General features: G+C 34.9%; 1 protein-coding gene across 1 annotated transcript in view; it reads left to right on the top strand.

The window, feature by feature from the left end:
* Nucleotides 1-24,380, top strand: part of LOC150109377 (proliferation-associated protein 2G4) — a 179,035-nt gene that overhangs the window by 98,391 nt on the left and 56,264 nt on the right. Inside the window, exons 7-9 of the mRNA XM_090407788.1 lie at nucleotides 10,404-10,482; nucleotides 18,904-18,982; nucleotides 24,207-24,285. Coding sequence (XP_090263914.1) covers nucleotides 10,404-10,482; nucleotides 18,904-18,982; nucleotides 24,207-24,285 — 237 coding nt within the window. The remainder of the gene's footprint in view (nucleotides 1-10,403; nucleotides 10,483-18,903; nucleotides 18,983-24,206; nucleotides 24,286-24,380) is intronic.

Genomic DNA, 24,380 nt, shown 5'->3' on the forward strand with positions numbered 1-24,380 from the left:
CCTATTACAGCACTCTTTCCTCCATTCCTAAGCTTCTTCAACAACCTCCAGAATATTTTGCCACCTTCTTGATATTTATTTTCTATATTCTTGCCAAAGTCCTCCCATGACTTTTGTTTAGCTAGTTTTACACACTGTTTAGCTTTCTTACATTTGTCTCTGTATTCTCTAAGAGCAAAAGCTGACTTATTTGCCAGGAACTTTTGATATGCTTTCTTCTTTTCCTTCACTGCCTCTTTAACTTCCTGTGTCCACCAGGGAGTTCTGATTTTTTTATCCTTGCACACAACCTCACCACATGCCTCTCTGGTAGAATCAATCAATGTTTTCTTCAGAGTTTGCCACTGAATCTCCAAGGTTTGATTCCGGTTCTCAAACTCTTTCATTTTCTTTTCAATAATCTTTCTGTATTTTAGTCTACAGTTAACATCTGAGAGCTGCTCAACTTTTATTCGCTTTAAAACTTTCTTACATGTTATTCTTTTCAATATGAAATTCAATTTTATCCTGCTCAAGACTAAATAGTGATCACTTCCAATTTCAAATCCTCTGTACACTCTGGTGTCCTGCACCAGGGAGAAAACATCACTACCAACAATAACATAGTCAATGAGACTTTTCTTATTCCTAGCCTTTTCTCTCCATGTGAATTTGTGCACATTTTTATGTTGGACCATGGTGTTAGTAATAACCAGTCCGTGTCCTGAGGAGAAATCCAACAGATATTTGCCATTATTATTAGCTTTGCTCTTTTCTCCAAATTTTCCTAAAATATTTTTGTATGTCTCGCAATCATTTCCTACTCTGCTATTTAGATCCCCAACAAGGACCAAAATTTCCTTTTTCATTGTGTCAGTTGCTTTTTCTCGAGCGTCAAAAAATTCCTCCACTTCTACCTTAGTAGAACCTTCTGTGGGACCATAGGCATAAATAAGTCTCATTGTCCAGTTCCCCATTCTTATATTTGCCCACATTACTCTACTTGAGACTGACTGCCATTCAAGAAGATTAGCCTCGTATTTTGTGTTGAATACTATGGCTACTCCTTCTTTTCCTTGATTGTCATTGCCTTAATATAACATTTTGTATTTATTGCTCAGAAAGATCTCACCAGTTTTGGTCTTTTTTGTTTCAGTCACCCCCTATTATGTCGATCTCCAGTAGCTGACTTTTCGCTGTTCGCCCTGGTTCCCTGGCGAAAACAACGGGGCCTTGTTTAACCGGGCAACGCCCCAGCCTGCATGAAATTTTGTCATGTTGTACCATCATTTTTTATTTTGGTTTAACCAATAAGAATACAATTTGGTCGGCTAAATCCCAAATTGCCAGCCCATCCTCGTTCGTTCGGTATCAAAGTAGATACCCAACAGGGTGCACCACGAGAAGGTGAGGATTGGACATTAGGTCAGAAGCCCTGGTCGGTTCTCCGCATTCCTTTAAAGGCTATGTGGAGGTCTCCTCTCAGTTATACAGATTTGACTCTTAAGCACCCCTTATACATATCATATTAGGCTATTTATTTAATAGGACATTGATATAAAATCTATGAATTCATATTATACAATTAATTTAATAAACCGAAATAATATGAATTCATGGATTTTATATCAATATCAAATTATTGTTGAGTACTGGTAGAAAGTTTCTTTATAGAAGGGCTATAGTGTGTACATTTTAATTCTACACAGGCAGCGCTTAAAACCTTGCTCAATCTATTTCTCCCTTTCGATTTGATATTATTTAAGGCAGAAAACAGAGTTTCACAAGAGTATGTAGAAGAGAAAATTGTTAGAAGAGCTTTAGCAAAATTTTAAGAGCATGAAAGTTTTCGGGAAGGCTATTCCACATGCCTAGAATTTCATAGTCTGAATTTTTACACACGGTATCATGCATCCGTTCCCACTCAGGTTCTTCTAATTCATTTCTAACAGCAATCAACTTTCTTTTCCAGATAGGATTACACTGGAAGTTGGCTAGCATTTCTAGATCTTTTAAATCCAACCACTCAAAGTCATTCTAATTTACGATACATGAATTCTGTTTCATCAGGATGCTTTATGAATTGGATTGTTTGTTCCAACATTCGAAATTGCTGAAATCTAGAAGAAAACTGCTCAGTTACTGACTTTAGAACTTTGATAAATTGATTGATATGTTGTTCACGATTTTTGGGGCTGGTTTCGTTAAAACAATTTTTCACTTTTGGGAAATACTTAAAATTGTTACTTTCTAAATCACGTTGAAATATTTTGAGTTTATTCTCAAAGCTCTTGATTATGCCAAACATAACATTGACAGATTTTCCAAAACCTTGCAATTGTATATTAAGTTCATTCAGGTGCAATGAAAAATCTGTGAAAAACATCAGCTTACTGAGCCAAGCAGAATCATTCAACTGAGAAAATTCGTGCTCTATGCCCTTCGTATTTAATTATAATTTAATTTCATTTAAACATTCAACAAACCGTTCATGTACTTGGCGACGACTCAACCATCGAATATTATTGTACATTAATATTAATAAACCATTGCACTGATTCAACTTCACTTAAAAGTGAATTAAATTCTCGTTTGTTTAAAGCCCTGGCAGCAATAAAATTAGTTACCTTTGTCATAATTCTCATCACATCATCTAAATCCTTTAAGCCTGATTTCGCACATAGTGTCTTTTGATGTATAATACAATGGAAACAAACCAGGGGATGACCAACATATTCTGTAAATTCTTTGATAAAACCGACATTACGGCCAACCATGTTAGGTGCGCCATCAGTGGTAATCGAAAATATTTTCGATAAATCTATCTGTTTCTCCCAGAACACTTTAACAACACAGTCGCATATGTCTTTACCTGTCGTGTTTTCAGGTAAATTTTCTAACTCTATCAATTCCTCGTGCATAGAATCACCATGAACATACCTTGCAATAATAGCCAATCAAGCTGATGACATAATATCCGTAGTTTCGTCGAGACAAATGGAAAAACAATGGCATGAGTTCAAGTCTTGTTGTATTTGATTTTCTATACTAGCATTCATTGGTATAACTCTGTCTTTAATAGTATTCCTACTTAATGGTAACTCTTTCGTGCACTTTACAATAGCTTCCTTATTATGAACGTCCTCAAATAAAAATGGTGCACACTTTACGAAATCTTCTTTAATATAATCACCAACACTAAGTGGTTTCCCATGTTCAACAATAGTATGTGAAATACTGTAACTTCCGGCTACTAAATTTGAAGGTCCCGAAACAAATTTAATTAAAATGGTTGTTGGGTTAGCAGTGGCCAGTGGCCAGTTTGCCTGTTTTGAGGGATGACAAGATTGTGATTCTGCCAGTTTTAGATGTTGCGATATGTATTCTTTCTTCAAAAGGTTTTTCTAGGAGCCATTTGTGCTTAGTTTCAAAATGTCTTCTTACGTTCTAAATTCTACTCACAGATAGATCGTCACACAATTTACAGAGAACTTTATCGCCTATATCAATAACACCATATTGTTCAGTCCAGGCATCTTAGAAATTTCTTCCACTTCCTTTCTACGATAATTTTAGTTTTTTTTATTAGTGCTAGCTGCCATTGTAAAAGGGTTCACAAATTAAAAAAGAGCACAATTATATACTGCGGTAATTAAGCAGTAATAATTAATAAGAACTAACAATTACTGGAAATGAATTATACACCAGCAACTCAAATTACTTAAGTGGCAAACCATGCGAGACTACCACTACTTCTTCTTTCAGCAGGGTTGCCAGATTTATTACCAGTACGTTCATAGAAACCTTGTTATGTTTTACTCTCTATGGTGCTACTAAATAGCAGCTATTTAGTTGGTTTTGTTGCGACGTCATCGTAAGTTGTTACTATTTGCATTATTTAACAAAATCCACTGAATGTATTGCAACTATAAAAATGTTTTCATTATTTACTCATATAAATTCAATATTTAATGCTGTGAATTATATTTTCTGTTTAAACGGTTTTAAATATGTTTAGAACTTGTATTACTCATTCGAGAGAACGAATTTCACACAGACGTCAAATGAAAACTAAGTTTATAATATATAAAGCATGTATTTATAAGTTTATGTCGTATAATATTGATAGTAATTTTTATAAGTTTTATAATATCATATGACTATGCAGAAATTATAATGATTAAGAAACTAAAACGTAAACTTAAAACACTCGTTGTTTATAGCCTAGTTAAAATAAAATAGAAATAAGCTAACTACAAAATAAAATAGAAATAGGCTAACTATAAAATATAATTCTTTCAAAGAACTCAAACCTACCTTCGCCTTAACTGAGAGCGATCTTACACGATTTATCGCAGTTGTTTTCATCAGAATACCGATATTTTTCAACATCCAAGGTGTGTCAGTGCTGATATGCGTGTCATAGGTTCACCATCAGTGGCCTAGATCTTTGTCCTCCTGGGTAATTTTCCTGCTGTCTTAACATTGAGTACCTGTTTTGCTAATCTTTCCTTTATTATTTTAATTAAGTGACACATACATACCACTTCAGATTAGTTCTGTGCACACATTCTTGAATGGTCTTTTATTATTGATTTTCATTCCATGTTTATTAGCTGTTATTCAGTTTAGTTAGAGAATCCTGAAGACTTGCACTGGATGTGTTTAGGAGTACATCTGTATAAAGCAATAAGTTTGATATCTCTGATTCTACACCCTCTGTCCAAAAAGAAACCGAACTTTTCGAATATAGAAGAAACTAGTGGCGCCACCTGTTGTATCTTTTTCTTGTCGAAAGTGGCAACCTTCATTATTGTCGTGTTAACTGTTTATGACATTTGTTTCGTTAGAAGCCAAGTTATAGTGCCAAGATTGACTGTGTTTTGACGAACGGTCGGTCGTCACGATATTCACGTCGTACACGATGAATTCTCGCTATTAATCGCTTCAAAACTTTGAGATAAAACTCACCACTGATTGTTTGGCCAGGTGGAATGAATTCTTTGTGGATAATACCCTTGGAATCGTAGAAACAAATCAGCATTGTCTTTACTTTTGACTTCTCCAAGCGACTTTTTTCGGATGCCCCTCTTCTGGTGGTCTCCACTCAGCACTCTGGTGCTTTGTTTCGGGATCCTACTCAAAACACCATGTTTCGTCACCAGTAACGATCATTTCAAAGAAGTTTGAGTCCTTATGAGGTTTTAATGAGGTCCTTGGAATGTTCAATTTGATACATCTTTTGGTCATTGGTCAACTTGTGGGGAACAAATCGTGAATTCAATTTACGAAGGCCCAAACTCTCAGTCAAAATGTTGTGCACAGTTGATTTTGGAATCCCATTCATCTTCAATCAATCTCACAGATGATGTCGGGTTTTCTTTGATGAAATCATGCACTTTTTAGATGTTAACTTTGCTCAGTCCAGTTTTTGGATGGCCCGGCTTTTCGTTGTCCTCAAGCGTCGCACAACAACTTTGAGATCGCTTAAACCACTCGTAAACTTGAGTACGGGATAAGCATTCATCACCATATGCGTTTCGGTAAAACTTTTACGAAGTTTAACACAAAAGTCAATCACAGCTCTCTGTTTGAAACGCATTTTCCGACCATTCGTCAAACGATACTGTCACTCTTGACACTATGACTTGACTTCTAATGAAACAAATGTCAAAAACAGTTGACACAACACTAGGAAGGTTGCCGCTTTCAACAACAAAAAATACAACAGGTCGCGCACTAGTTTCTTCTATTTTCGAAAAGTTCGGTTTCTTTTTGGACAAAGGGTGTATTATCCAGTTTAATACCACTTTGTTTCATAATGCAATCCATATAGATGAAGAATAAGAGTTGAGATGGTGTGCATTCTTGTGTCAAGCCTGATTTTGCATTGCGCCATTTTCCTGTGTTTTCTTCAATTCTAACTGTTGACTTACAACTTAAATATACACTATCTACCAATAATTGTGTGGACACTTTAGCAATTTATATTAGCAAGCGAACCATAATGTATGTCCACCATTGACTTTGATCACCTCCTGCACCCTTTAAGGGAGCCTTTTTAGCAATGTGTAGCAGACGTCGTCAGGTGGAATTTGTCTCCATTCCGCCATCATCACAGCACTGAGTTCAGCAACAGATTGACACCTCAATCGCTGCTCCAGTTCCTCTCACAAGTGTTCGATGGGGTTGAGGGTCAGGACTCTGTGCAGGTTGAGGCAGTTGTTTAACATCCATCTCTTCATACCATTCCATAACAGCTGCAACTTTATGTCATCTTGATAGCAACACAGGTCCATCCCGTAAAAACTCCACAGTGTAGGCAGCATGTTATTCAGAATATCAAGGTACTGAGCTGCCTTCATGAAACCACAGACAACGACCAGTGGTCCCACTCTAAACCAGCCAAATGCACCCCGCACCATTACTCCTCCACCACCAAACTTTACTGTGGGTACAACATACTGTGGTAATAAGCGTTCACCAGACTGCTTCCACACTCTGCCATTAGACAAGAAATGTGTGAACCTTGATTCATCGCTCCAGAGTACCATTTTCCACTGGTCATGTCTGGTTCACATGCTTATTCACTAAGCCAGACGAGCTACCTTGTTCGTTGTTGTGATATTCAACTTGTGTGCTGTTGCTCTTCTATGGAAACCCAATAAATGGAGTTGTTTTCATACAGTATTAGCTCTCACCATGGTGTTACTTGTGCTCCTCTGGAACTCATCGTGGGTGGTTTGTGTCGGGTTTTTTGTGCCAGTCTTTTTACCACCACCCCTCCTGTCGTCAGCCATTTTAGGTGGCCACCGTGAGTGTTTTTCCTAGAATGTATCCATTTTTTGATTACATCGCCAATCATTGATTTTGGATGCTTCAGTTGAGTGGCAATGGCACGTGTGGACATGCCACCAATGTGACAGCTCATAATGACTTCTGTGAAAGTCACTGAGTTCACATTATGTTGCCATACCACCTGTATTCACTCTCTCAGCTTTATTTCCCTTTTTCCAAAATAGTAGCTATGAGAGTTCTACTCCAATCATCTGGAATTTGACCTTCTTACTGGGCCCTGTGGTCACTTCAAAACTTAATCTCCACATATGAGCATCTGTAGTTGTATATCATCCACTCCAGGTACTTTTCCACATTTCAGGCTTTTGATAGCCATTGTACCTAACTGGAGTTATCCTAACTGTGCCTAACTGGAGGCACTAGTTCATATCTGAATAACTGGAATAATTGATCTGAATCTTGTGATGGTCCATTTATGGACCATCACAGGAGATTCAGATCAATGTGGTGGTGTTTTCTGTAAAACTTTGATCAATCGAACTGATCGTTAACCATTTCTTCTTCATTCCATACAAATACTTAGAGTTCTGTCACACAGATACTTTGCGTTTCTGTTTTGAATCTTTACTACAGCTACATCCATTGTCCTTATACAGTTTAACTGGTATTTTTGTAATTTGATTTCTCAAAATGCAATGAAACAAGAAGCAGTTAATCATATTTTATATGTAGCTCTTGTTAATTAACAAAATGTATTTTTCAGGTTGCATTTCAAGTACAGTAGATGATCGCTATAGCAAACCTGTAGAGACCAAGGTTTGCTGTCAAGAATTTAGGGTAAAAATGCAAAGTTCCACACTCCATTCCCATGAAGCAAAAAAGAATTGTGAGAAATAAGACAAATGAAATCAAAGAGAAGAGAACAAAAGAAATGAAATCATGTGAAAAAGCACCAAAGAAATTGTGAAAAATATTACAAATAAAGTTATGGGAAATAACTTTAATTGTAACCATGGGAAATAACACCAAGGCAATCACAAAAAATATAGCAGGAAATTGTGGGAAATAAAATAAATTGCAGGAAATAACATTAAAAAAGTTGTGATAAACATAACAGGAAATAGCTAGAAATAGTACAAAGCATATTCTGAGCATTATAAAAAAAAAAAAAAAAAAAAAAAAAAATGGCAGGGAATTGTACAATGGTAACAGAACACGAATACAGCAATCCCTTGATGTGCACCTAATGCGTTCTTTAAAACAGGCTCATTAATTTAATATATATATATATTACATAATAACCTATGGGAAACAGTATAATTCATTCCTCAAATTTCTTTTTTGAACCTTAATTTTTTTATAAAAGAATTAAGATATGTCTCAGGGCCTGGTTAAAGGAAAATCATGAAGCTGAAAGACATTAAAACATATTCAGAATATAAATTTTATTATTCTACTTCTTAACAAAGAATTGAGCTAACGTAGTTTGGGCAGGCATTTTGTTTCTTTTTTTTTTTCATACAACCGATGGTGTGGCCCTATTGCCTCTTCTACTCTTCTGCAAATTTTACTGCTTCTCTCTTCATCATCGAATCTTTTTCACACATCCACTTTTTTGCTCACTAATTCTTTTACTCATGATTAAAGCTTGGGTAAATACTTTAAAATAAAAAAAAAGTAAGGAAAGCACACTCATATAACATTGCAAAGGAGGCATGAGATACGACCATCAAAGCGCTATGCAATTATAGTACACCCACACTTTTGTATAGCTTCGCTTGTCTTGGTACCAAGAATAGTCGATTCATGCTGAAGGGGAGAAAGAAATGAAGGGCATACGAATCGGTCGCCAACACGTGAAATCACGTGCTTTATAGATAAAATTTTCCAATTGTGATACAAGCAAAATAGTTACCACTTTAAAAACTACAAAGATCATAAAAGAGAAGTTAATTTTCTGACGTGTAATAATAAACAACTCATCCCAGAAGACAGATTGATTACCCTATTATCAGAATGGATTCTCCTTTTTGTGACATGCGCAGAAGTGTCGAAGGGCTCGAATCTGTGGGCGTACTGTAGCAGATGACATAAATATTGGTGGTAAATTTTGTAACATAGTGTACATGGAAGTAGTGTAGTAGGGCATTAAAAATGACTTTGTAAAATGTTTTAAATAGGTAACTAAATTATTTCATTCTAGTGAGTGGTTTTTTAAAATAGTTAGCCATAAAAATGTATAGATAGAAAATTTTTAAAATCTGTAACATTTGTTTTTAAGATGTATATAGGCGCACTAATCGAATTTGGGTATTGAAAAAAAATGATGCACTAATCGAGGGATTACTGTACACTTAAAGCACACAAAATGATGTGAAAAAGTAAATATAGAGAGAGAGTCTGGAAACCCTGCTCTAGAGACCAAATGTGGAATATTTTCGAGCCACTTCACGTCTTCACAATAAGTGGAGTTCATGGTCTTACACCAGGCAATGAAGTTCATTTCCCATCCACACCAACTAAAACTAAAAGGGTGTAAAATTTTGAAAATGAAAATGTACAATTAACGTTTACATTTCAAAATCTTCAAAATAAACTAAATGGATGCAGTCTGCACCCTGAAAATCAAAAATAAAACTTCAGTGGTCAGGCAACTTAGTCATCTCCAAATACTAAGAACAAGGGAACAGAAGTGAGGAACATGAGTCTTCATTAGTTAATCTGAGGGCAGGAGAAAAATGATACACCACTGTGTGAATGTCAGCTTCCTGATACAGAGACCCAGTGATATAGAGCTGGCAAAAATTGATACTGTTCTCGTAGAACTGTACTAAATAAATATTGCACAATGTATGGTATTTCTTTAATTCAAAGTTTAAGTAAGTTATGAATTTTTTGTTTTGGTAGAAGCAACTCGTGTTTGAAAGACTATGAGGTAAAAAAAAAAATTATTAATTTCTGATTTAGAATTGTGGAAGTGTTGGCCTAAATTTCTGATTATAATTGTAAAAACCCAAACTTTTACTGTCTGCATATATTTACAGTAGTTCATTATGAAGATTTTCAGGTAAGTGACATTAATTTAATCTAACATATTCTTTAAAAATTGCTAATTCTAGATTTTTATAATTTTGTGCTCTTAATTTTTACTTTGGCCTTTTGTTACTACTTGTATTCATGCTTTTTTTTTTTTTCCATGTCATATTGTGTGTGTTATGTATGATTTCTAGTTTCCCTTTGTTCTCTTTCCTGTCATATGCTTTTGTTTTATTTCCTGTGATGTGACTTATTAGGAAATTCGGTTTTCTTTAGTGAGGTTTTCAACATTTACTTTTTTTGTAACAGTGACTTAAAATAGTATTTGTTTTATGGGACTTACACTGAGACTTTTCTGTAGTTCTTTATAGTGCATTGTTAATGTAGTGTTTGCTGTTGTGTAAATTTACTGAATTTATTTTTGATATCCTTTAATTAAATATGGATGTTTGTCATTCAGTGCTTAAAATTGTAAGAATTACTTGGAAAAGATATATAATCTCTTTTTTCAAGTAATCTTTATAATTTTATAATAATAATTTTCTATATTTCATAAAATTTCATATAAATCCTATGTGCTTGCAATGTAGGAATGCTCTCACATCAGTTGAAACAGTTTAGGATAGATGGTGAAAAATCTATAATTCAGAATCCAACAGAAGCACAAAGGTAAATATCTGTTTTATAATAAACACTCTTAGCTTTGTTTATTATATTTTCATGTGATTCTTTGTTTCTCTTCAGATTAGATGCAATTGTAGCTAATGTTTATTTTAATAATATATACTAATTACAAATAACATTTTCAGTTGTCAAAATTGGATAATGTTTTGGGCAGTAAATAGGTTTCGTGTTAGGCTCAAACATGACAGAAATGAAAGTTTGACTACTTTAATTTCTTAATGTGTTCAAGGTTTGTTTTTCCTGGATGTTTTTTCAGAAATAAAATCGTGAAGCTGCAGTTGGTTCATCTTTAACTACACACACACACACACACACACACACACACACACACACACACACACAGTAAACCCTCAATTTAATGGACTAATAGGAGCTAAGGGGTGTCTGTTAAATTGAAAGTCCGTTAAATTGTGAATTTTTTAAAATAAAAATATCTGTAACATTATACTGCAATTTCATCAATATTAGCACTGTAATAACAAAAAAAAATTGTCTTATACACACTTTTAGATAAGTTAATGTTCGATGTTGAGGCACATTTGGTTTAGGTAATCCTGCTTTGAAAAAACTATCTAGTTTTTTTTTTTTATAATTAATTCCTTAAAATTACGAAAATGTGTGTAATAAAACTACCGCAGGAAGTTACACCATGCGACAAAAGAACCAATTACAGTGCAATTCATGTGATCATGTCCTAATCATTCGCCGAACATGTGTTATGAGTGGTGACTCATTTGTGTCAGCTAAATTACTACAGTATTTTTCCAACATATGATGGCCTATTTGCCAAAATTTGTTAAAAATAACAGGAAATTAATAACAAAAAAAACTTGTTAATTTAGTTATAAGCAAATCTTGGTTAAAAGCATTTTAAAATTAACAGGGTGTTAATTTTCACGTGACATACGAACCAGAAATTTTGTCCGTTAAATCGAGGGTTTAGTGTGTGTGTGTGTGTGTGTGTGTGTTTATTTTATTTTATTTTTCTTGCTGGGTTTCATATTAGTCATTGTTTTGACATGCTTTCTTCCCTCACCATCTCTTCCTTTGGTTAATGGAAGATGTTAATTGTTCCATTTCCCTCTTTCTTTCTATTCAACATGTTTGCACTTTCTATACATTAGCTTAAATATATGCAAATGTTCGCAATATATCATCACGAACCTAATAAATTGTAGCAGTGGAATGAAGTGGGAGCTTCGTGCTCCTAATTCATGTATTTCATTATTATAATTTATGTATTACCATATTTTCCAGTGTATGAGACGCACCCAAGAAATTTAATACAATTTTCTGGAAAAAACCTAAACTTTAAATCATTTCAAAATTGTAATTTTTTTGATGTTGAATCACATATTTATGAAAAGAAATAATTTTGTCTTCATATTCTTTTGGCATTTTTTGACTGATTTTTGTTTTTGTACGCATACAAAGTCCACTGCGTTTCATGAAACGGTAACGCCATGACGCACCACCTTTAAAATCTTCAATGTTATGCTCACAGAGGCTACTTTGACTGCATGTGTGCGAATCATTTTTGTTGAAATGGCAATGCCATTTTGCCAATTTTCTTGCACCCATTTCAGAACCTCGGTCTCTAGTTCTGGCCACTTCGCAATTTTTACACGTTCTGCGCTCTTTTCATTGCGCAAATTGTACAAAATCTCCTTCTGACCATGCCAAGTTCTAATCGTTTTTTCTGTAGGCGGAGGTCCAAATTGTCTTTCAGCTTCCCTATTCCCGTGTTCTTCCACATATTTTACAACCTGCAATTTGTAACTTGAAGAATATTAATGTCGCCTGTTTTTTTCCATCACTAAAATCTACGGGGAAATATCAAACTGAACACAAAATATCTCAACACGTCAACTCAATACTGATAAACATCGGTTACTGATTACTCGGATAAGATATTATGAAACTTGAATAGGAACTCCCTGTTCTTAGCCAATGACGCGAACCAATGACCATACTTCTTTGCTACTGTCAAATCTGACAGTAGCAAAGAAGTATGGTTTGTACCCATCTACAATATCAACAATTTGGAAGAATCGTGAGTTGACTCTGAAAGCTTTTGAAAATAATTTATCCAAGTGTAATAAAAGTGACGTTGACGAGGCACTTCTTTCGTGGTTTAAAGTGCAAAGAACCGCTGGCTTACCTATTAGCGGACCAATTTTGAAAGTTCAAGCCGAAAAATTTGCTGTTCAACTTGTTTATAGAGATTTTAAATGCAACAGCGGGTGGATTGATCACTTTAAGAACAGAAACAATATTGTCTATGCAAAAGTAAGTGGCGAGGCGTTGTCCATTGACAAAAACATTGTTTCTGACTGGATCAAGAATGTATGGCTGGACATCAAACGAAGGTATGGATACAACAACATTTATAATGCAGACGAAGCAGGGTTTTTTATAATTTAACGCCCGATAAAACTTTTCAATTTAAAAATGAAAAGTGCATTGGCGGAAAACTTATCGAAAATAGACTCACAGTTTTAGTTTGTGCGAACATGACCGGTAGCGATAAAAGAAAGCTTCTTGTAATTGGAAAATCGGCAAAGCCTAGATGCTTTAAAAACATAAAGAAACTTCCCATTGATTATACAGCGAATAAGAAAGCCTGGATGACATCTTCAATTTTCGAAAATGAAATTCGCAACTGGGATAAAAATCTTCGCAGTGAAAACCGGAAAATTTTGTTATTGATAGACAACTGTCCTGCCCATCCTGTAGTGGCTAATTTAACAAACATAAAACTTGTTTTTTTGCCACTGAATGTGACATCTGTCTTGCAACCACTTGATCAAGGCGTAATTAGATGTTTTAAATCCCATTTTCATCGTCTGTTAGTCTTGGAACTGATAGAACGCAGAGAAAAATCCGCGGAAAATGCTTATGCTTACCACTCGAAGATCAGTGTACTTCACGCAATATGTTTAATGAGTGATGATTGGAATTTGGTGTCATCATCTATGATACAAAACCGGTCTTGCGGAATACGAGTGCGAATCTGAAGATGATAACTTGCCGTTATCAGCGTGGTTAAAAGCGCGAAACTTGAACGATGATGAAATGTGCGCAGAGATTGATAATTTTATAGACATTGATAATGACGTTGCAACTTCGGGTATACCGACAGACGCTGACATCTTAAAACAAATCTCTCATACACCAGAAGAAGATAATAGTAGTAGTGACTCCGAGGAAGAAAATAGCAATGATGAGAAAATTGTTACCTGGTGTGAAGCAGAAAGTGCTTTACAAAATTTAGTAAGATTTATGGAATCGCGATCTGTAAGTTCAGACGACACATTCAAGTATCTTAGTGGTATAAGGAATAATTTCAAACGTATGAAATATGCGTCTTGTGCAAAGCAAAGCACGCTTGATGATTTTTTATGTAAAAATGTGAAGTTTTAAAAATAAATTTTTGGTCTTTATATGTATGTATGCACATATGTATTTATGTTACCCAATATACCTATGCTGAGAAAAATCTGAAAACATTTTTAATTCGCTCAAATTATGACCTTCTTGGATATAACGAATAACGGTTATTACGAACAAATATATGTGGTCCTGTGGAATTCGTTATAACCAAGTTCTACTGTATTTTTTTTTAAAGCCATTTTTCTTTGTATTTTCATGAAACTGTATGCTATGGTAGTCCAACACAATTAAGTTTTCTTTATTACTGATTTCGTATCAAAATTTTTGCCTCAAATCTAGTTGTATTTTGATCTCTGAATCATTTTCTTGCTTTTCTTCAAATACCTGAGATGAGCTCTGCTTCCATATTCTTTTATACTAATAATGTTAAGCTCCTGTCTAATTCCTCAATTTTTATTAAAGTTTTGCCAGTGATATTCTAATTTTCCTTAGAACTATCATGCCGTAGTTTTCAGTTATTGATGGATTGTGTTATCTTTGATCCAATTCACGTCAATTAAATTGGTTTGGACATTATCTTGATTACCAGTGGCTTTTTTTTTTTTTTTTATAGCTAACTTCTATCTCAACCTCCCTACTGGCCAATGTGGATGAAATAGTGACACCAAATTGCACTTCTTATCCATGTTATTCAATGGGTTTTAGAGCTTCGTGTCCAGATTTATCTCCACGTCTATAGACATTGTGGCCAGTTGGGGGGGTTAATCTATATCAAATTTATTCATTCTGTCCCTTATCATATCAGCCATACTTATTTTATTTTATCCTGTTTTCATATCTAATTTGTTGTTTCAAAACCGTGTCCCCCCAAAATATTTCACTTGTTCATAAATTTTACTTATTTTCATGTTTCTGTGTCTCCATAGTTTTTGTTTTTAGTGCCAACTTTTTTTACATTTATTCATTGAAGATCTGTCACGAATAATATCATCTGCAGAGTATCTGTTGCCATCATTACCGATGGCGACAGATACTCTACGTTCAGATCCCATCTAAGACTTTGCAGAACCTTTATAAGGGCATTTCGACTGAAAGTGGGTTAGATATCATATTAGAGCTTTTCACAAGAAACTTTTTCTTTTTTCATTCCATGAGAGAGAAAGAGAGTGAGTTAATAATATAAATAGAGAACAGCTCTGTCAGTCATTTGGTTCTGGCAATACATTGAACCCAAGAGGAAGATGAGAAGATATCTACATAAAGTAAAGAACTGAGTGTAATATAACATTCCTTTATAATGTGTATCTTATCTCATCCTTTCCCTTAATGTGTCAAGATTGTTAGCAAGACAGCTGAGAAACTTAGCTTCATATAAATCTCGTGACAGGGCTCTATGAATAGTAATACATCTGTCAAAACATGTATTTTGGCCTGTTTTGTCTGTTATTGCAGAATAAAAAATCTGAATTTCTGAGACAAAAAAACTTGACACCTCCATGGAAGAGAATAGAATAGTAATACATCTTTCCCTTAATATCGGGAGCTACATCTAGCATTTATTGATCTGGAGAAAGCATACGATAGAGTGCTAAGGCAAGAAGTCTAGAGGTGTCTGAGGGAGAAGAAGGTTTCTGAAGAAATGTGTCAGGTTGGTGCGGGATATATACAGAAATGTGACGACAAGTGTTCGGACCTGTCTGGGACAGACAGAAAGTTTTCAAGTAACAGTTGGCTTACATCAAGGGGTCAGCATTAAGTCCATTTCTGTTTAACATTGTGATGGAGGTGAGAGAAGATGCGCCTTGGACAACATTGTATGCAGATGACGTCTTGCTGTGTGCAGATTCAAGAGAAGAAGCGGGAACTAAACTGGAAAGATGGAGAAAAGTACTGAAAGAGAGAGGTATGAGACTGTGCAGAAGTAAGGCAGAGTATATGTGTTGCACAGTGGGCGGCAGCCAGGAGACATCTGGAGCTGGAAGGAAATGTCATCAGGAAGGTGAGGGACTTTAGATACTTAGGTTCAACAGTGGAAGAAGATGGAGGAGCTGAGAAAGAAGTGGGATGCAGGAAGCAAGCGGGTTGGAGGAACTGGAGGGAGATGGCTGGAGTGTTATGCGATAAGAGGGTGCTGATCAATCTGAAAGGCAAAATCTGTTGGACAGTAGTGAGGCCAGCTATGACGTATGCTATAGAAACTGCACTGCAGCCTTGAGGAAAAATAACATCAGCAGGATGAAAGTAGCAGAGATGAGAATGCTTAGGTGGATGTGCGGTGTGACCAGAAAGGATCGTCTGAGAAATGACTATGTGAGGGAAACAGTGAAAGTTACGAACTTAGGAGCGAAGATACAGGAGGCAAGATTAAGATGGTTTGGTCATGTGATGAGGAGGGAGGATGAATATGTTGGAAGAAGGGTCATGCAGATGGATGTGTAAGGAAGGAGGAAGCGTGGGTGGCCAAAGAAGAGATGGAGGGAGCTGGTAGAAGAGGACTTGGGGATGAAGAACTTGGATGTGGTGACAGTCCAAGACAGGAGGATGTGGAGGAGACTCATCAACAGTGGCCCCACTTAAGTGGGAGAAGCTGCAGAAGAAGAAGAAGATTCCATGAGAGAGAGCTCTGTCAGTTATTTGGCTCTGGCAATACATTGAGCCTAAGAGGAAGATGAGAAGATATCTACATAAAGTAAAGAACTGAGTGTAATATAGCATTCCTTTATAATGTGTATCTTATCTCATCCTTTCCCTTAATGTGTCAAGATTGATAGCAAGACAGCTGAGAAACTTAGCTTCGTATAAATCTCGTGACAGGGCTCTATGAATAGTAATACATCTGTCAAAACATGTATTTTTTGGCCTGTTTTGTCTGTTATTGCAGAATAAAAATCTGAATTTCTGAGACAAAAAAACTCGACACCTCCATGGAAGACTAACTCACTTTTTGTTGAAAAGTCCCTGTGAGGATTCATTGTATCCGAGACAGGATTTGAACACAGCTCTATCTTACACATGATTTAATATCATCTGTAAGGCAAGGCTGTATATTAAACATGATTTAAGTTAGATATACCTTTCTTGAAATAAATATTGAGACTGCACTGTATTTTAGAAAAACCTAAATTACACATACTCTGATAGTGTATGGCTTTCCTGTTGGCCCTGATATCAGTGTTTATCCTTCTGGGTTCTGCAATCAAATGATTCTACCTGCTTTAATGATTCACTCAAAGAAAATCAGCCAGAAAGAGAGAAAGAGAGAGAGAGAGAGAGAGAGATACACATATACATTTTACAGGCAGAATCACATTACATCCAATATAATGTGGTTGTAAATTAAGAGGATAAAAATCCTTTATTATTTTACAGCCAGTATGTGAAACTCTAAGATCGAAAACTACGATCTAAGAGTTTCATGCCGACGAACTGTCAGCGAATCCAAGCGTAAGTGACCACTTGGTAGTACCACACCAAGGCAACTCGAAGCAAAGGTGGAACAAGCTCCCTCACTATCCTTGATATTTTCTCATAACGTAAAAACACACAGCTCCTAGGAGATGTAATATTGCTTTACATTATGAGGGTAGTGACCTCTCCTCATAATGTAAAGCAATATTACATCTCCTAGGAGCTGTGTGTTTTTACATTATGAGAAAATATCAAGGATAGTGAGGGAGCTTGTTCCACCTTTGCTTCGAGTTGCCTTGGTGTGGTACTACCAAGTGGTCACTTACGCTTGGATTCGCCAACAGTTCGTCGGCATGAAACTCTTAGATCGTAGTTTTCGATCTTAGAGTTTCGCATACTGGCTATAAAATAATAAAGGATTTTTATCCCCTTAATTTAATTAATTTCGCCAGAAAAATAGCCGTTTGGCTTTTCATCTTAGTAATAATGTGATTGTCTGTAAAAGTAGTGTATTAAACATATTACAATATTTGTAATGTGTTTATGCCAAGAAAGAGATTGGAGGTTAGATTAATCCCAAGAAGAGAAATTTCATTTTATCTGAAGATTTGGGTACTGTCGGAACTGGAAGAAAAGAGTTATGTGCATTTGGGTCATTTTTAATGCTTGCCAGAAAGGCTGTGAATACTTACTGTAATACTGCAAGAAGTCATAAAAACATTTGATGACTATTGAATAGTGAAGAAATTTGACTTCTGACTGCCTTTTTCATCCACTATATAAAACTAAGAGCCTTTCGGCATTTCCTACACTTATGGAATCTTCTCAAGTGTTTTCATACTAATCACTGTTCAACTATAATGATGCTGATGACTGCACCAACAAATAGAAAAATATAACTTATCATTCTCTTGCTTATCGGTTATGTAATATATAAGTAATGCAATTCTCTCTCTCTCTCTCTCTCTCCCCTCCCTACACCCCTATGTATTTAATTCTGTAATTCACAATGAAATAATTTTCCTTCAAAGTTTTTTTCGGCAAATGTCAATTGTTAAATACTTGCAGATCTATGTGAGATTAGTTTTCAACACAACCTTGTAAGTTGGAGAAAGAACTATTATTGTTGTGCTCATTGTAGGCTTACTGGTAGATACAAAAGCAGAGAGTTAATTACTTTTTTTTTTTGACATCAAACACGTTCAGTTTTGTTAATTATTTTAATTAACATTGGTCTTAATGTTGATCTTAGGTATGGCTATAGGTTTGTTTTTTGATCAGTGTATTGTATCTTTGAGTCATCTATAGCACTTCATTTCAAGTGAAATGAAGTGCTATTTCATTTCACTTGAAATGAAGTGCTGGCAATCTTCATCGTAATTTTTTTTTTTTTTTTTTTTTTTTTTTAAGTATATACCCTTAAGAGATGTATCAAATATGATGATCTAATATTTCATGAGTAGCATTAGTGAAAGAGTGAGTGGAGTATATAATTTAACTAAATAAGTTCATAATTATTTCTTTCCATGTTATTTTTATTATTACCATATCAATGTTGGAATGCATTAAGCTATGTGCTTATAATAGAAGGGTTTTTTTTTATAGGAAAGAACATGAAAAATGTGAGTTTGAGTTACATGAAGTATATGCAGTTGATGTACTTGTCAGTTCAGGAGAGGGAAAGGTAATTCAACATGATTTTTTCATCACATTTAGATAAGATCTTCTTGTAGTGAATTTTTATGTAGTATGTCCTTATCATTTGTGCTACACTTCAGAAAACTAGTATTATAGATAAATTCACAATGTGTAAATATAAATGGTTTAATGATAAAAAGAATTATATATATAACCTAGTGCCATCTACCATTGTAAATAGATTCCTGACTAAAAATAAAAAGATGATTAAAATTGATTCATTCTAACCGGTATGAAAGATGCCTTTCATGTGGTTGTGGAAAATAAACCTTTGCAGAGCCTTCATCCAAGTATTAAATATTGGCTTTCTTTCTGAAGATCTCTGATTATTATTAATGTTGGATTTAATGACTGCACAAAGTAGAATAAATAAAAGGCATATGATTTAACTTAGCACTACTCACATGCTTTATTTGTTTACTTTCTGAAACAAATAAGATGTAATTGCCATCCTGCTTGGCTTGAGTGGATATCTGATAGATATCACTTTTCAATAGGCCATAAAGCCTATGGAAAGTGCTGTCCATCAGATCTTCACTCAGTGCTATCCCACTGCAGACACATGAATGTTTCTGAAATTCTTTAGGCAGCTAGAAAAAGTTCCATATGGCATGTGGTCTCTAAATCGTTTAACTCTCATTCCACCTTCGTATGATTTACAACTTTTGTGTGATTCACAAAAAAATAAAATAAATTTTGTGCTGTTCTTAATTCCACCAAGATTCATGGTGGAATTAAGAATAGTAATAGCAGAACAATAGTTGTGAAGGTAAACTAATGTAGACATAATCTAGGCAGAATGTATGCGAGAGAAGGGGGGGGAAAAAGACAATATTCCTATACCACTTGATTTTAATCCATATTGCTTGTGTTCTCTCTCTCTCTCATCTATGTGGATAATGCATAGTAGAAAATAGCTGTTGTGATGCACAGAACAGAATCTGAAAAATTTAACCACAAGTAAGAAGATGTACAAACTTTGCAGGTAGAAACAATAAGTTATTTGTACTGTCAATAGAAGATGCATCCTTAAATGCTAATGCTAGTCATCATATTTATTTTTTATGAGAATATTGATTTGTTTTAATGAAAAATGAGTGTCATTGATATTTTTTCTGCTTGTCATTCGTATGCTATTTTACTAATGAGTTTTCTTGGATAATGTATTGGATCACTGTATTAAATTTTGATTATATTATTTATCACCAATATATACTGTCGATATAATTTTTTGGCCTAATTATAACTGAAGTGAGGTAATCTTTTATCAACCAGTCTTGAGCCTAGGACTGGTACAACAAAAAATACTGCTGCTGGATATGTATAGGACCAGTTGATGTCTTATTAGCAACCTCTTGCAAGCAGTTTAAAATTGTGCATCATTGAATATTTTGTTATTGATTTTTATTTTTGTAAGTACTGCCATGATGTCTGTGATAAATTTAATTCCAAGAGCACCATTAAGTAGTAGTACTACTATTGTAAAAATCCAAGAAGGGAACGTTTGTTAAGTGATGAGCAATAAAGCCAAAAAAACACCTGGCTTTGTTATCTTTCATAATTTTATTTTGCCTTAGCTCAGTTGAAACCACAATTGAACTGAGTTGAAATTTCATTAAATTTCAACCATTCATTGTGGAATCATTAATATCGGTTTGAATTTTGCAATAAAAATGATTGATCGAAATCAAAATTGGACCATAAGAATATCTTTGGTCCCTAAACTCCAATTTTATTTGGTTCCATCCATCCAGAGCAGTGTTATTTCTGTATATAATTTCAAAATATCTTGTTCCTTTGTATTTGTGCAAATTGCCTGATAGAAAAAATAAAGATAGTATTTTATTAAATATTGAAGGATTCCATTTACCACTTTTTAATAAAATCCAATTCAGCGAGGTTCCTGGAATAAAGTAAGTGCCCACTCAACAAGCTCTGAGATAGTCTGGATACGATACTTCAAATTCTGCATAAGGTATGGATGCTTATGAAAGGATGTGCTTACATGACTCTTCTCTGGGGGGGGGGGGGAACAGCAATATCTGTATTTGTACGTATATTTGTACATATTTATACTTGTGCAGTTGTCTGCAACGATAGTTAAATAAGAATGCAGTGGTGGACACGAGAATTTAAAAAAGCAGTCCTGGAAGAGAAGAAAGCATACTGAATGTTCTTAAAAAATAAGTTGGGAGATGTCCTAAAAGAATACAGGATAGCCAAGCTATTTATGAAATCAACTACACAAAAGGCATGGGAAGAATTTGGTAAATATCAGGAAGGTGCGGAAATTTTGAAAGCTAATGAAAAAGCTTAGAAATGGAGAAAGAAGTATAAAAGGAATCGAAGGTGACATGAAAACTGCAGTTAAGGATCTTCTACATGTCTAGAGCAATTACTGTGAAAGGCTGTTAAATGAAACAAGCAGTGACCGAACAGTAGAAGAAATGCAAACAAGATTACATATCAATACTTAAGACATCAAAAACTTGATATGTGGAAATTCAGCTGGAGTAGATTATATTTGACCAGAAATGCTCAAATGTGGAGGTATAAAAGTCTTGCAGTAGCTACACTGCATAATTTAGAGGGTCTGGTCAAGAGGCCAAATTCCAGACGAAGTAAGACATTCATAGTACCATCTATTTTAAAAAAAAAAAAAAAAAGGAATAAAGCTGAATGCAAGAATTAGAGGAATTTCTCTATTAGTGTTCCTGGTAAGCTTTATGTAAGTATTCTTGAGAAATGGTTAAAAAAAAGTGGAGGAGAAACTTGGAGAAGAGCAAGGTGGGTTCAGGCCAAACAATGGTTGTCAGGATCAGATTTGCAATTTAACACAAATAGTTGAGAAATCATGGGAATATAACAAGGATCTGTATTTGAATTTTGTAGATCTGGAAAGGACATATGACAAGGTGTCAAGAGGAAAGCTGTTTAAATTGCTCCATTTATGTGGGGCATTATATCAAGTAATGCATAGTCTCTGTTTGAGTTGTAAATCAGCAGTTAGAATTGAAGGAGGTACAGGAAGATGTCGGTGTACATTATCTTCACTATTATTCATCATCTGATGGATCGCATTATGAAGGAAAGAAGCTGTACTAAACCTGATATCAAAATTGGTGAAGTTAATCTCAGCTCTTTACTGTTATCAGATGATGTTATGCTCGTAAATAAATCCATTACAGGTTTGCAGGAGTCGGGCCAAATTGAATAACTGCTGTAATAAATTTGATATGAAAATCAGCATTAAAAAGAGAAAGATGATGAAAATAGGCAAAAACATTTAAAAATCAACTGCATTTTACATACAGTAAAATGAGAATGCTTGCAGGAACTCCTCAACCAATCAGTTGAATATGCTTTCTCTTGTCCCCTCACGTAGAAACAAGAAATCGAAGGTTGAGAACTTTTGATTCCCTGCACGTCATGTCCTTGCATTCTGTCTCAGTTTTGGAGGAAAGCTCCACTTAACCCTCAACAAAGGCAGTTCAATCTGAATTATTTCCTTCTTTCTAGAGTCTGCCATAGGTTAGTCTTAGTTGAAGTCTCTCAGTACTGTCCTGGATGGATGTAACGGCTTGCTCAGCAGTTCATTTGTGGTTATGTCTTCCTCACAAGGTGCCACTGTAAACCTTGGAGTTCTTGGGATTCCCTCGTTGCGATGATTAGTGCATTTTGATTACTCTAGATTACATCTATCCAGATGACAAATTGTCCCGCTCCACTTCAGGAGTATATCTTGCTGAATTCTAGGACTTCGTGTATTAAGGATTATTGTTGTTCCTCTGGGTGTGTGCTTGATGGAAGGATGCTGATTACAAACAAATGCTGCCTTGGCTGAACCAAAGGAAAGAGGCATTAATGTTACACCATTCAGTCGATGAAGTTGCATTATAAGAATCTAAACACATTCCCTCTCAGCATCAATGGATCAAAGATGGGACTTGCTTCCTGTCTGGTTTGAATATATAGATTTAATTAGGAAAAGAATCAATTCTCTGCCGACTTGAGCTCATACAACTCGGGGAAGACGTGATAAGAACTGCAGAGTAGAAACTTGATCCCATTTTGCTAAATGTTGTTATTGTACACATGGAGTATGTGTCAAAAGACACAGCTCATTAGTGAGGATTGTAGAGAATAGGTTGAAGAACATTGGTTGGATTACAGCAGTAGAAGCCCACTATGGGACTAACATTGGATTAAAGAAGTCTGATCTGGTAGTAAAAAGAGAAGATGAGTTGTTAATCACATACAAATTGTGGGTGCTGGACAAGAATCAATGCTCACTATTCCCTATCATGAGAAAGCTGCCTACCATGTTAAAAACCTGGACTGTATTGGCTTCCTCTGCAATTTTGTATCCTTTAAAGTATATGGTGTCAGCAGAGTTAAATGGACTTTCTAAGCTTTGAACTCTCTCTCTGGGATTGATTTCAATCTACTCTCTTTGCATGTTTTGCAGGGCACATTAGCGGCGTGGAGGTCTTACCAGAGACTGACTTCTTGGATCCCCAGTCTGGAGGTGGATAGCACAGGATATTGTTGGGGGTTTAATTTTCTTCTGGTTCTGCATGTGGGACCATAATATGTTGCACTGTTTTCAGTGCAAAGTTTAAAATTTCCAACAAGCAAGGTGACAGTCTCACAGTGGGTAGTGACATATATCTAAAATGCTATCAAAAATATTCACACTCATCTATACCCATGCTAAGATTTGAACCCACAGTCCATTTGTTGAAGAGCAGATATATTATTCACTCTGCTAACAATTAGTGAATATACATGGATATACAGACAAAATAAAAGAAATTTATTAGTAAGTCAATGAACTTTATTAATATTGTTAGTGAAATTTCCATTGGTACCTTTTTACATTTAATTTTTAGAAATGTATGCTTTAGTAACTTTTCTGAGGATATACTCTTTAATCTTTTGCATACCGAATTTTGGGAAACATTAGTGTAAAGAAAGCTACTCTTAATGAAGTGAATTTTATGGCAAAGTATATTAAGATAAAAATATGGTGAACTCAAACTATTGCAAGACTCTTGTATAACAAACATTCCTTTAGTTTTTCTACAAATTTGCTATGGTAGTAATTGACTTTTTTTTCACCAAAATAAATATATTTGGAATAGTATTGAACAGAAAATTGCTTATTCATAAGAATTTAGTCAATTATATTACTTATCTGATTATTGCAGGGTAGGGAAATGGACACTCGAACTACAGTTTACAAAAAGACAGATGAAATTTATCAGCTAAAAATGAAAGCATCACGAGGTTAGTGGTAATCAAAATTTCTCTTTTTTTTTTTTTTTTTTTTTTTTTTTTTTTTTTTTTTTTTTTTTTTTTTTTTTTTTTTTGTGATTCTGTAT

Source organism: Typopeltis vanoorti, chromosome 2 (assembly GCF_054136105.1).
Source record: "Typopeltis vanoorti isolate ZY-2024b chromosome 2, IOZ_Tvanoo_1.0, whole genome shotgun sequence".
Lineage (NCBI taxonomy): Eukaryota > Metazoa > Arthropoda > Arachnida > Uropygi > Thelyphonidae > Typopeltis > Typopeltis vanoorti.